Source organism: Lycorma delicatula, chromosome 12 (genome assembly GCF_047948215.1).
Source record: "Lycorma delicatula isolate Av1 chromosome 12, ASM4794821v1, whole genome shotgun sequence".
NCBI classification, from domain to species: Eukaryota; Metazoa; Arthropoda; class Insecta; order Hemiptera; family Fulgoridae; genus Lycorma; species Lycorma delicatula.
The window spans coordinates 49,646,467-49,661,502 of NC_134466.1; the positions used below are offsets into that span (position 1 = coordinate 49,646,467).

Here is a 15,036-nt window from a genome sequence, read left to right on the forward strand (position 1 = left end):
ATTTGAAAGTAAGATATTTTTAATTTAAAATAATCTAATATCTTTCTTCAGAAAAATCTTTACATTCTATCAAAATAAACAACACAACAAAATGCATAATTTAACTAATATTAATTATGAAGTTAATTATACTGCCCCTACCCTATACTGTTGCTCCAGTGTAAGAAATTAAATTATTCAACTGTTCCTTACTTTGTATTGATAGTATTTCTACGATAAAATCCGTGTTATTCAAATCTTCTCTTTAATATTTACCTTAAGAATATATTACAATATGGAGTAAATTGGTCATACTAAAAAAAAATAAAATAATGACCAAGGGTTCATGTTACAGTATTTACAGGCTGTTGCAGGGGTTATATACTTTAGTTTTCTTCCTGTCAAATTTATATAAATTTCTACTGTTTTGACAGAAGCATTTATTTGGTAATAAAGTGGATATATTACAATTGTTCTTCTATGTAATAAAACAGTTGATTTGTTTACAAAGACATTGGTAAGGTGATGTCTAGTAATTTTCTAATCTATTCGGTAGGTGGGAAAAATGACTGTTGAAGTCAGTAGTCAAAACTGCAAGAGATTAATAGTTGCATTTTTATAGATTTGTACTGTCTGTATAGTGACTTATACACAGATCAATTTTTCATTTTCTTTGCAGCAATTAAAGATAAAAGACTTTGTAATTAAATGTATCTTCTTTGAAGCTTCATTAAATGAATTGGATTTTGTAAACATACAGGATGGACAATATTGATTTGACACATTTAAAATGTCTTTATGGGGCATGTTAAACAAAATATTTATTACCAATTATGTGGAACACATTGCCAAAGGATGGGAGTTTTGCACTGTGTTTGAATATTACACCTCCTAGGTGGACACCACCTTGATAAGAACATTCTTTGACCCTAACAATCATGTTCAGCATAGCTTGGTGTAGGGTTTTGGCAGGGGTGGTTGCTATCTCCTTTTGGATACTGTTCTTCAGTTCATTGATGGTATTGGGGTTTGTGGTGTACGCCTTTAGATAATCCCACAGAAAATAGTCCGGTGGAGTTAGGTTGGGGGATCTGAACGGCCAATAGATATCACTGAATCTGGAGATGAGGTGTCCCAGGAAGTGTTGTCAAAGGGTTGTCATTGACACTACTGCAGTACAACTGGTGGCACCGTCCTGCTGCATCCACATGTCCCTTAGGCCAAGCCATCTCATTTTGGGAATGAAAAATGTTTGCAACATTGTATTGTATCGTACAGTGGTGTCTGTGATGGTGTCATTATGTTTGTTCTCAAAAAAATAGGGACCTATCACACAGGCATATGACTTGCTGCATACCACACAGTAACCTTGGCACTGTGTAATGGTGTTTCATACAACAGTTGTGGATTTTGTCTAGCCCAGTTTTGTTTATTGACATAACTGTTGAGGTAGAAATGAGCTTCATTGGACGTGATAGGCATTGCACAAAGTCATCACCTTTGCTGTTTAGCCAATCACAGAATGTGGTTTGTTGGACCTTATCTTGATTGACCAAGTTATGCACCACTTGTATCTTGTATGGATACAGTTGTAAATCCTTTTTAAGGATTCGCCATACAATGGTACGTGGAATATGCACTTGACGATACAATTGCCGAGCTGAATTCTTTGGACTTTGGACTTTGGTCCATGGCATTGGACACATGTTCAATGTTTATTGCACTATGCAACGATTTAGGTCTCCCAGGGGATTGCCGGTTTTTTGTTCAGTTGCGGTTTCACGAAAGTTGTGAACAGCTCGCAGGATGACCGTTCGGGATGGTGTTACCCACTTCTTAAAATGTCTGAAATGTCGTTGTGCTGTGACAATGGAGCTTCCACTACTGAAGAACATCTCTACGATGTACGAAATTTCAACAGTGGTCCACATCGCAATGATTCCCTTCCACAATGAAAGAAACATGTATTAGTAACTCCCATCCTTACAGTTCCTGTTAAGCAATATGAAAAACATGCATGACTGTTATTGCTCGCAGTATTCAAAATGTAAATATGTCTCATCCTGTATGTATATTTATGTGAACCTTTTATAATTTATCTTTTAAAAAAACACACAACATTGATTGTATGCCCATGTCCAGCTTTCTTAAAAATTACAATCTTAGTTTTATAAATATTTACCTTTAAATTATTATTTATACAATATAGGCTTTATTTAAAAATTTGTTCATAATGACTTAAGAATCAGATAAAATATCAGCATAAGCAAACAGAAGAATTTTCACAAAGTGAGAAATGTAGATCTGTTATATTCTGAATTACCAGAAAGTTTTCAGACTGTCAAAAATAAAGACAGTATAAAGAACTTGTAATTATCTCATCTTCTAATAAGCAGTTTCTTGGCATCTTTTACAAAATCTGTATCCAGTTTAATAACTACTACATATTCCACTTTTACAAAAACTATACTCGGTTTAGTAACTACTGCATATTCCAACTTTATTATATAAACCATATATTTTGTGTTTTGCTCAAATCTAGATGATATAATTTTCTCCAAAACATGAAATCAGTAATAGAAGGAAAAATAATATGAGATAAATAATGTATCCCGTCACTTTTGTTATTGTAATTAAGTAATAACATTCAGAGCCTTAAAATATCATTGATGCAACCTGTACACTATCAAAACCCAGATTAGAATTCCAGGAGTAAGTCTCTAGATAAATACATTTAAGCGGGAAAATAAAATTTCAGTACAGAGTTTTACAATATTATATAAAGAGCAAATAGGATTGTCAGTGTAAGAGTTTAACTTTTCCCATTCTTGAATAATATTCTTAAATGAATAACTATTTAGGATTCTGGTACAATTTTATCATTTAATATCTCATTAAAATCTTAAATAATGTGTTTTGGCATTATGTGACATTTTTCAAAAATTGATTTGAAATTGAATCAGATCCAGGAGCCCTTATCATTTTTACAATCGTTTTAAAACAATTCTGAAATTCTGCCCTATAGCTTGAGATAGCCAACTGAGAATAATGATAACTGGAGTGAATACACTTGATTTATTCACTGGAAATGCATTTTAATAAAAAGACTTATTAAAGAGGAATGATAACTAAAGAAATGAAAATTTAAAATAATTTTTGTAAAGAATATTTTTTTTTAATAGTGACTGAGGTTCCCATCTAGGTGATGGATAAGAATTGGTACCTGAAGGAATACTAGATAATTCACTGTTACAGTACAATACATTTAATAACTTATACGTAAACAAAGATATACATTTAAAAATCTTACCCAATTACTTAAAGCTAAAAAATTAAGTATTTTGAAAATCTGTAAACACACTCCTCTACAGTCAAAGAATATCCTCATTTTTACTTTTCTGTATCCAGCAACTTGGCTGATGATGAATTGTAGATTACTATCTTATTCTATCAGTTCTTTTTACTTCCTTATCCTTATTTAAAATATCCATCTTCATTTTATCTAGTCGTCTGTTCCTTGATTACTTTCTTGTTCAACAGTTTTATAATTTTCTTTCAAATCTAATTCTATTAAATTGCCCAAATTATCTTACTTTTTTTCTCACAAACATGTACTCTGTTTATAATAATGGCTTTAATTTTTACATTCCTCATACAATCTTTCTTTTCTTCCTTATCATGATTTTGTAATAAATTTCACCTCCGTAGCCTGAAGATTATTTTATCCTGAGCTTAAGCCACCCAAGCCTGGCAGAATCACTGTGAAATGTTATTTTTGTTTTCTTTACTTTTCGTTACTTCATTATTAACCCTGTTGTACTCTGATAAAAATTTATTATGCTCAGTAATCTGATACCTCTCCACTGATTTCTCACCCTTTACCAGCTCAGTACTCAACATGCTAAATTTGAATTCAAATTATATATCTCTGATTCCATAACCGGATATGGTTGGAGGAAATCCAACCGACCTAATACATTTATGCATGTATAAACTGCATATATTTGCATCTCCTTCAATTCAACTGAAACTTCTTACATTATTAAAAAACTGTTTTATTATATTAAATAATTCTAAAGCTGTGCTTTTGGAATATGGTAACAATCTCAAAGATATAATTTTAGTTCTCTAGATAATAAAAAAATGAACATCGATGACAATATTCAAATGGGTTGATTTTCTTTAATTGTACAAATTACTTAATCAGTCAAAATAAATTTTTATTATTTTTAAAAAAAAATAAATATAAATATTAATTTTCTGTTTTAGCGACGGGAATAATTCCATCTCCGATCGATTGTTTCCTTGTTAATCGTAGTATCAAGACTTTGCACATAAGAATGGATGAGCATATGAGAAACGGTCTTGCAGTTGCTAGATATTTAGAAGCGCATCAGGATGTTGAAAAAGTACTACATCCAGGTATGTACTAATGAGTATAAAACTGTTCAATATCAAACCTAATGAACTCCAAATATTTGGGAGATTGAGTTATTTGTATGTGTTATCTGCAAACTCACAAAATACCTACAATTTTTACATATGAAAACATGCTTTAGTTTCAAACCTGACAATCTGGTGCTGCTTTGAATTTCAAATATAGCATCCTCCACATTGGCCAATTAGAATGCATAATGGAGGCACATGGCTGCCATTTGTTTACATTACTATGTGATGTATTGAAGTAAAGTGATGTTCAATTATATTTTGGAAGTTTTTAATATATTTTCTTAAGTTAAAGTAATTTTGGATGTTCAAAATATATCAGCAAGTTTATCTTTGAGCATTATATCACCTACTTAAAGCTACAAAAAAGCTTTTACAGCCTTCATGTTAACAAAATGTAGCAACGGCTATGAAGTATTTATAATTTCGCTATGTTTTTTCTGTTCTTTATAATAAAATAAGTAATCAATTTATCTTTTCTAAATTGTATAAAATTCTTGCTAATTCAGCCTCTAGGGAAATGTGCCTTGTTTCATTCTAAAATCAGAAACAGAATTTATTTATTTAATATCCTGTTACATGGTAATACAATACAGGGACATTGTTTCAATAGTACATCTGCAGAGATGTCAAGTTATTTATATGCATTTAGGTGTACAAATAAAAAAATAAAAACAAAAATTAAAAGAGAATACAAGAAATAAAATATAAATAAATAAAAAAAAACAAAAAAACTAAAACCTGAAAACAAACATAATGATATCCAATTCAGTCACTTATTAATATGAAATTGTCTTAATTCAAGTTTATTCATCTTATAGCTTTTTCTAACATTTTTTTATAATTTCTTGATACACTAAACTTTTATTTTCAAGAAGCAGTTTATTTCTTTTCAAGAAGCAATTTTATCTTTAGGGTTATCTTAAGGATAAAGTGTGCATCAATAAAGCATAAAAACTTGAGGAATAGAAAGAAGAAGTTCGACACTACATTGCTGAGATTTCCCACCAATTATGTCAACATGTTTTGGAAAATTTTGTCAAGAGTCAACATGTGCAGCCAAGGCAGGGGTTTTAATTTGTCTGATATTTTGTATTACAAATAACCTCCATGTCATTACTTGCTAATAAAGCAAAAATATTATCAATCATCAAATAAAAAATGTGTTTTTTATTAAAAAATTAAAATGTCAGCTCGTTTTGGGAAAAGTTGTTAACATTAATGTTTTTTGTAATCATACTACCTATGTTACAAAAAAAGTTGTTGAAATAATCGGTTAAATTTTTATCATTTTCAATCAGCTCATTACTTATAGGACATTTTAATTTATTAATTTGTATATTTTAGTTTTTTCCAAATTTCTGATTTATATAATTACAATTTTTTTTTTATATTATCTTCGGCTTAGTAACTATATTTTTTTGTATTTTTCAGTAGCTTGTTCAGTAATTTAATTTCAAGTGAAATATAATTTTATTTTTTTATATAACATTACTTTTCATTAATCATAATTAGTAAATGCTGTGTAACCCATGGTTTTTTAGAACCTTTCGTATGTAATTTTTTACCTTTGCTAGTTTTAGCAATTAATTATTCATGTCCCAATTCAGTTAATATTGCTTCATTTACATTATCTGTAAAATATCATCTTCCCAAGTTAAAGTTTCTATTAATACTAATAATTTTTTTTGAATTCAATTAAGTGAAAAAGTCATTAAAGATTCAAATATTATTTCAGTATTAATATTGAAAAATAAAGGGTAATGATCAGTAATCTGATAATTGAGTTTTACTGATTTTTTATTAAAAGAGCTTTTAATAAAAGCATTATCTTTCTATGCATGATTCATCAAATGTACTTCTGATTCGAATACTTTTGTTAAAGTAAAGTTCAAATTTTAATTCATAAAAGTTATTCAGAAATTCAACACTCTCAAAATAATTTTTTTTATTTATCAATATTGAAATCACATCATTTATTTGTTTCATTACCAATCAAATAGTTAGTTATACATATACTTCCTTTTTAAAAAATTTCCTTTTTATAATCATGACTTCTTTACAAAGTATTTATGGTTAATATATTTTATATATACCATTTATATATATATATCAATCCTAAATTATCATTGGTTACTTTATGTTCAATGTTGCAATCAATAAAAATCACAACCCCATCTACTTTGTTTAATTTTGTTTGTTCATAATGTAAAGTACAACCATAAATATCAATAAAATTATTTTTTTTTCTTGCTTAACTAAGCTTCAGTACAAATAATAATTAGGGTTTTAAGATTAAGTTGATCCAAAAGTGCTTCTATTTTAACAATATTTCGTTTCAAACTTCTTATGTTAACAAACAATAATAACAACATTATCACTTGTTATTAAATTAAAATCTGATAATTTAAAAAAAATTTCTTCATTGATAGCATACTCACTGGTTGAAATCAATCCATTTCCTTCTTCACTGCTAATATATATACTTTCTTCTAGATTGTGGAACACAGACTAAGAATATCAGACTGGGTTAATGAATAATTAGTTTTTCATAACTTTCTAAGCAGAAGCCAATTATAAGTCTCACAATTGACTTCATCAGCTGGGTGATCAGTTGGTCTGTTCTCTTATTATTTATTATTGAAAATGTTACATTTAATTACAGCAGTTAAAACATGGATTTAAGTTAAAATCATTATAGATTATGAATCTATTTGTACCAATAAACACGTTTTTTCTACCGTAAGTACAGCATAAGCATCAGCATTTAATACTGCTATTAAAGTCCATTTTCTATTTATTTTATTTTGATACTTATACAATCTTAATGGCATGCAGATCATTCATCTTGATTCTTTCTATGATGTCACTTTCCAACTGAATTAAATCCAAAGCCCCAAAATTTTCTTCAACTCCAGTTATTTTAATTTTAGGATTGTTCATTTTTCTAATTTTAATATGAATATCTGTAAATTCTAATTCAGATACAATCTCTTTAGTTTTATTAATATCTTCACTTTTATTGCAATTTATTATAATATTATTATCTTTCTTATAAATAGTTAATTCTGGTTTCTTGACTCTTTTGTTTTACTTTATTATAAGTCTACAAGTGTTGCAAAAGACATTTTCTCAGCATTTTTCATATTACATACACAAGAATTGATTAAATTACAAAAAACTTTGCTGTACATTGGGAATGTCTCCAATTGAGAAATGTGGAAGTGATAGAAAAACAAAGTTGTATGAAAGTAAATGAAATTCTGTGATAAGTTCATATGTTACCTTCAGTACATAGAATCGCATTACTGTTGTTTTCTAGAGTCAGGAAATATTTATCTTCCAAATTAAATATAAATAGATTATTTATATGACCAACAAGCAGGAGATGATGTCAAAGTAAAAGGTTCCTTTTAACCGTCAACTATATTTTTATAATTTTACAGTAGTGAAGGGTACATCATAAACAGCTGTAATAAAAAAAAAATTGTTGCAGTTATTGCTAGACTGAAAACAAATACCAAAAATGATAAAATCAAGTAGATTTGGCTGTTTTCATTGCCTTAACAGCATGGAATTGTCTTCATACAGAAAAGTTAGGTTATGATGGGTGTAGTGGCCAAAAAAACCAAATCACAATTAGTATATACATTAAGTCTGGCTTCTTTCTGCTCCTGTAATGATTGAATGAGTAAATGTTGTGATCCCAGTCAGAGGTCTCCTGGCAAGATTTTTGGTCTTATAGAAAGAAGCATTAAGCATATAGAAGTGATCCCTAATCCCCAAGCATATGCTGATATTATAAGTACATATGCAACTGTATAACATCTTCAGACTTTCAATTTTTTGCACACTGAGGTATAAAATAAATTAAAACCTTCAAGTGCTTGACATTTTTGATTTGCTGAAACCAAAAGAATTATTTTAAAAAGGATGAGGGGAAACAGAAAAAAAATGATGCGTAGGGAACAGTTTTACAAAAGTGGGTGTAATGTCTATCGTCCTGACACTAAAAAAATATTGATTTCAGATCAAGAACCATGTGTAATTTTTTTCTGGTAACGTAAATAATTTCAATCGTGCAAAACTAGCTGATGTTTCAAAATTACTCCTGACTCATTATGATGATGATTGGAAAAATAATGATGGTATTGTGTGAAAGTTCTGACTTAATATATTCCTACAATTCCTGAGGAAGAAGAAAGAATTTGTGAACATTTTTTAGAAACTGACAAAATCAATTCTCTATATTTAGTATTTTTTTGTTTGCGTAAAGTTTTAAAGATATACTAACTTAAACATTAAGTTATCTGATAAATTTTCACTTGAAGATGTTATTAACTGATGAACTAACTATGCATTCTTGATAAGTTGCCTTTTTTTTAATCTTATGTCATTTTAATCTGTTATTTTTTTCATTTCAATCTTATGGCAGTATTGAGAAAGAACAGTATGTGTTTAGAATAGGTGTTGGAACAAGGACACTATAGGGCTACTAAGAGAAATAGGTGAGAGATACATTGAAAGGAAGCGGAGAGTGCATGTTGCATTTTTCGATCTAGAAAAGGCGTTTGATAGAGTTAGATGGGATAAACTACTGTTAATTTTGAAAAAGGGAGTTGATTGGAAAGAGAGGTATCTAATAAAAGAGCTGTACTGTAACCAGAAAATGAAGGATTGATAAATGAAGGGGAGTGAGGCAGGGATGCTGCATGTCACCAATACTGTTTAGTATATATCTGGAGGAAATAATTAAATGTCTGAATGGGAAAAGAGGAATAAAGATAGAAGGAAGGAAGAATAGAGTTTATACATTTTTCTGATGACATGGCAGTACTGGTGGAGAGCCCAAGTACATTAAATGAAGTGCTTTATGAATTAAATGAAGCTTACGAAAGTAAGGGTATGAGGATCAATAAAAAGAAGACAAATGTGGTATTAGGTGGAAAAGAGGAGAGGATTGAGATTAAGATAGGAGATGAAGTTTTAGAGCAAGTGAAGAAATATAAGTACTTAGGGAGCTTTATAACTGATAATCTGACTTGCTCACTAGAAATTAAAACAAGAATATCAAGAAGGAAGCAGGTATTTAATAAGAAGGGAATACTGCTGTGTGGAAAGTTAAACTTAGTGTTGAAGAAATTAATGAGATGTTTTATTTGGAGTGTAATGCTGTATGGAATTGAAACATGGATGATGAGAAAGGCAGACAGAAAACAAATTGAGACATTTGAGTTGGTGAGTTGTAGAATGATAAATCTCAGATGGCAAGACCATGTAACAAATGAGGAAGTATTAAGGAGAATCAGAGAGAACAGGAAAATGCTGAATATGATTGAATGTAGGAAAAGGAAGTGGCTAGGACATTGTATTAGGAGAAGGTGTTTATTTGCAGATGAGAAAGGCTTTGTGAATGGAGGAATAGAAGAGGAAGAAGAGATTTCAAATTTAGGGATTATAAAAAATATGCTGAAGGTAGAGCAGCAGCCATGTCAGGACCTACACGTGGTCGACTGTTGCCTTACAGCAATCGGCTACATTGACTTGGTCCATGACAGGACCTATTGTTTCACACTGGCATTATTTTGTTGCATCATCTCAGTGATTATTAGATCACTGATTCTCTTTTCAGTATATAATATTCAGAAAGTACATGTCCCGAAATAAGATTTCTTTTAATTTTAAGATATTTAAATTTCTCTTTTGTCAACAATAATGCTGGTGACTATCTACAAAAGATAGGGCTAGCAATTGACCTTTTTGATGATAAAATGATTGAGACCATAACAGGATCTGCCCTAATGGTAGAACACTATGAATGAATGATCTTATGTTAAATATGAATGTTTTAAAGATTTGAATAATCAGTTAGGCCTACAAGCCACGTATTTTTAGCTGAACTATTATAATTTTAAAACCTTAAATTTTGAATTTGGATTTTTTTTAATACCCTTGAGTTTTAAATTTAAGACTGTTTTTGTGAATTAACATAAAAGCAACGTGATATGCTTAACTGCTATGTTTTCGTTTCTTGAAAGTTTGGTTTATATAATGACACTTAGTTTACCGTGCTTTTTACATGAATAATAAACTTTATGTATCAGTTTTAAAAGTCTTTGTTTATTTCCATTATTAGATTTAAATGTGCCACCTTCCCTAAAGGTTGATTATTTTTGTTTCAATCATTATTGATATTATTTTTATTTTTTATTAGCTTGATAATCTTTACGATCACCATTTTGTAATGACTTTTTTTTTACCAGGATCAGTTCCAATAATTTTATCATGTTTTTGTTTCATATCCTAGAATTTCATCATGATTGTTTCAAAGTAAACAATTTCCTCTAAGAATTTTCAAAGATAGCAATCTCCAAATTTACACATCCACACCATAAATTAGCATGTGGGCTTGTGATTTTAAAGATGTGTTTCTAATTCATGAAGGTACTCTTTAGAAGAATTACTTTTGTTATTACTCTGTAGGGAAGTGTTGCAGTTTTTCTGTTGCAGTGTAAAATTCTGAAAAGTAGAGTTGCTGAGTTTGATATTGAACCACTCATATATGGTTCTGATGGAAAAATTGGTAACTCTGCTGAATGCTTTCAATTTTTAGCAGGTGTTTGAATTTTTATGTTATGACAAAATTCTTTTTTTTCAGCTAAGACTTCTGGAAAGCTACAAGGACATTGAATGTTAAATAATTTTATTAGGTGGTTTTACCACTAACATTATATTGATGGATACAATTCCAAGTGAAAACATTCTTAACCAGTTGTACTATGGATTTACAATTGTTCATGGCGCCTGACTTACCTTTAGTTAAAATTCATTTAGTAGAATTAACTATTATCATTACAATTTATTGATATGTTATCCTTACGACTGAAGTAGTTAATTTATTACCTGCTAATTTCTTTGCATTTAATAGCCTCAACATTACAGACTTACTTTATTTGAATATTTTTGATAAGTCAATGATTTTACATTGATAAAATTTCATTGTATAACCAATAGGAAATGATAAAGCAGTGTAATTTTCTATAAAAAAAAAACGTTCTTTAAGAAACTTTTAACAACTGTATGATATATTTAAATAATTTTCAGGTCTACCTTCACATCCACACCATAAATTAGCATTACGTCAATGGTCTGGACACAGTGGTATGGTTTCATTTTACCATAAATATGGTTTAGATGAGAGTAAGAAATTCTTGCAATTGCTCAAAGTTTTCTCTCTTGCTGAAAGTCTTGGTGGTCACAAAAGTTTGGCAGAAATTCCGTAAGTGTATATAATATACAGTCTTGTTTGAATACAAAATATTAGTTATTAGTTAATTATTATTATATTTGTGTACATTATAACTTTATTAAACATGTATATTTTTAATTGTAATAAAAATTTATTTAATAAGATATAATAGAATTAATATGTAAAAAAGACTGAAAGATTAACATGTAAAGACTGATCAATAATATATATAATCAGTTTTTATATGATCACACAAAGTTAGTTGTTAGTTTATACAGTGAATATTGTTGACAATAAATTGTACCACTATTTCATTTCTCTTGTATATGTATCAATGTATATATATATATATATATATATATATGTTTATATAGGCAGATGAAATCTGTTCAGGGTATCAAATTGTTACAAATATTCTGCTTCAAACATCCAGCAAAGTTTTAGATAAAGAACACAGGATCAGTAATCAAATTAACCTAAAAAAAACTTATTTTTTTTAGGACAAGTTACTTTATAATTCAATCCATTCTTAGAACCACATTGTATGTCTTGAAAATAAAAAATAACTGTATGTGAAAGCTTGATTAAAATGATAAATAAATTTTCATGTATTTATACAACTAAAGGTATTTGTGAACAGAATAAAACATTCAGTTTTAAAATTAACCATTATAAAGAATGGTATAGAAATAATTACAGTAACACCTAAACAGGTGTTCCTGTACCATGAATTGAAAACAGGTGTCATGAATTAATCAGTATAAACATAATGATTAATTGACATTAATTCTGTCTAAAAATATTTCTTCATTCCATTTTTTGGAAAAAAATGTATAATGTCATTTCTAGGAGCTCTTTTAAAACAATTGATATATAAGGTACAAAAATGGGCTGTCAGATCATTATCTGGTTCTTATAAGTATTAAATGTGAAAAACCTATATTTAGAAAATAAAATATCTTATTCTTCAAAAGTAATAACCATCTCTGTCAAATTAAGCAACAGAGCTGTTTTCATGTAACTCAATAACACAATACTTTGTCATATGAGAAAGGGTTTTATATTATACTTCTAACCAGTTTATAGGAAAATAATATTTTGTTGATCAATTTTTAAGTAATATTAATTAGAAAAGAACAAAGAACCACACTTTTTACCTGCATCCTTGTTCATTACATAAATTTATTTACATAAATATATGTTCAGAGTAATTATCAATAGCAGCTTCTGAACTGTTAATTATTTTGTAGCAATTTTTTTTTTTTAATACATCTACCTTAAAATTATTTCATTTGTTTGTATTTAAATATGGGTTTTAAATACATCTTTTTTTTATCTTATTTATTTTTATATTTATATCTTACATTGATGTGATCAGTATAATGTATTTTTATCTTTCGATTAAAATAAAGATTTATTTATGTATCTAATTATCAGTATTTAACATTTCAAATACATCTAAATGTAAAAAAAATTAAAAAACAAGAAATTAGTGCACAAATTACTTTGTTTTGTATACTTTTTTACATATACTGTGTAAATTTTTATAATTTAGCTTATAAATTGGTGTAAATTTATAAGCTAATTATAGGTGTAATTTATGTAAATTTAGTTTACAAATTGGTGCACTTTATGCTGTGCATAAAGTTGTTGTTCAGCATAAAGGACAAGTTGTTCTTCTTTATGCTGAATCAAAAAGTGTTACAGTGATTCGGCAACAATTTCGAGCTCATATTAACACTTTATGGACCTAAGTAAGAAACACCATTCTCTGATCATATCATAAATTTGAGGAAGAAGGCGGGATAAAAGAAGAGAAATGACTTAAAGCAGCTATCGTTCGTTCTCTGGAAAATATCAAAACACTAGCCTTGTGATGTAGTCTGGGAATGTCTACACGGCAAGTTCCACAAGAAATTGGAATATCTTGTTGTACAGTACATGTTACACAGTCATCTCTAGATGTTTTCATACAAATTGTCTATTCACTAAAAGTTAACACAACCTAACAAGCAAACAAAAATTGGAATTTTCACAATGGTCAGAGACGAGGCCTATTTTCATACTCATGGGATTGTTAACAAACAAAATGTCCACTTTAGGGCAATAGCAGCATCACAAATCGTGCACAAGAAACAACATGGGCTCAAAGAACTGTTTGGACAATTTTATTCAGTCACAGAATGATAGGGCCAATGATTTTTAATGATACAGTTAATTCTCAATGCTATTTGGATATTTTATGGAATGATTTTCTAACCAAGCTGCTTGTGACTGAGTCGCCTATAGATACTCAATGGTTTATGCAAGATTTGCATAAACACAACACAACACAACACAAGATTTGCAGTGCAACCCTTCGCACTGCTAATCTTGTGTTGGATTTTTTAGTTAGTTTTTGGTAATTGCGTAATTTCAATTCACTATATGGACCATAGGAATATTTAAAAGAGAAACCTTTCCTGTTAAGACCTACTAATCTTATAAAATGCATATGCAAATAGTTCAGTTGTGTGAAGAGATTGAAGAGGACTTCAATCTGTGTTTCAGAGTCATCAGAAATGGGCGCACTCGCCTTGAAGAGGTTGGTAGATGTAAACGGTAACCTTATTAAACATGTCATGCAGTAAAAGAACTTTCCTCTAATACTGTATTTGGTATTAAAGTTGTAATCATATTAAATTTAAAAATAAGTATGTGATCCAAAATTCAAATGTCTCAACTTATTGTGCGCCACCCTGTAAGAGTGATTTTTATATTACTAATTAACCTATTTTTAATCTAATACTTTTTGTTTGGTTTTTCATTATTCTCAATATTCAATAAAAGGAAAGATATTAATATATATTTATATCCGATGAATGTATTGGATTATGTTGATTTAAGCTTTTTATAATTACATTTTTTCAGCATACTTATGACTCATGCATCAGTTCCTGCTAATGAAAGAATTCAACTTGGAATTAAGGAGAATTTTATTCGTTTATCTGTTGGTCTGGAATCTATTCCTGATCTCCTGGAAGATTTAGGTCAAGCTCTAAAAAATATGAAAAAGTAACTTGTTTTATCTTTTTAATAAGGAAATATTTATAAAACAATTTGTAATATTTCATTGTTATTATTAAAAAAAGTGTAAAATTAAATATCAAATAGAGGAAAAAGATGCAATAATGAAAACTTCTTTTGCCGATAATTATATGAAATAAAAATATTAAATATTGATATAAAAATAATATTTTGAGTATTACTTTAATTATCCTTTTTATTTTATCATTTTTACAAAAGCATTACAATTGGAGAAGTGTATTGTTTAGTCCCCACCAGAAGATGTGTATTGTTGAGTTAACAGACCAACCCCTTGC

At 28.9% G+C, this 15,036-nt stretch overlaps 1 protein-coding gene across 4 annotated transcripts in view; it reads left to right on the forward strand.

Annotated features, from left to right (window-relative positions):
• LOC142333121 (putative cystathionine gamma-lyase 2) overlaps positions 1–14,907 on the forward strand; it is a 32,155-nt gene extending 17,248 nt beyond the window's left edge. For all 4 annotated transcript variants that reach the window (XM_075380047.1, XM_075380048.1, XM_075380046.1 and 1 more), the window contains exons 7-9: positions 4,249–4,401; positions 11,530–11,704; positions 14,585–14,907. In XM_075380047.1, the coding sequence (XP_075236162.1) occupies positions 4,249–4,401; positions 11,530–11,704; positions 14,585–14,732 (476 nt within the window). In that variant the 3' untranslated portion in view covers positions 14,733–14,907. The remainder of the gene's footprint in view (positions 1–4,248; positions 4,402–11,529; positions 11,705–14,584) is intronic.
• The last annotated feature ends 129 nt before the right edge of the window (positions 14,908–15,036 follow it).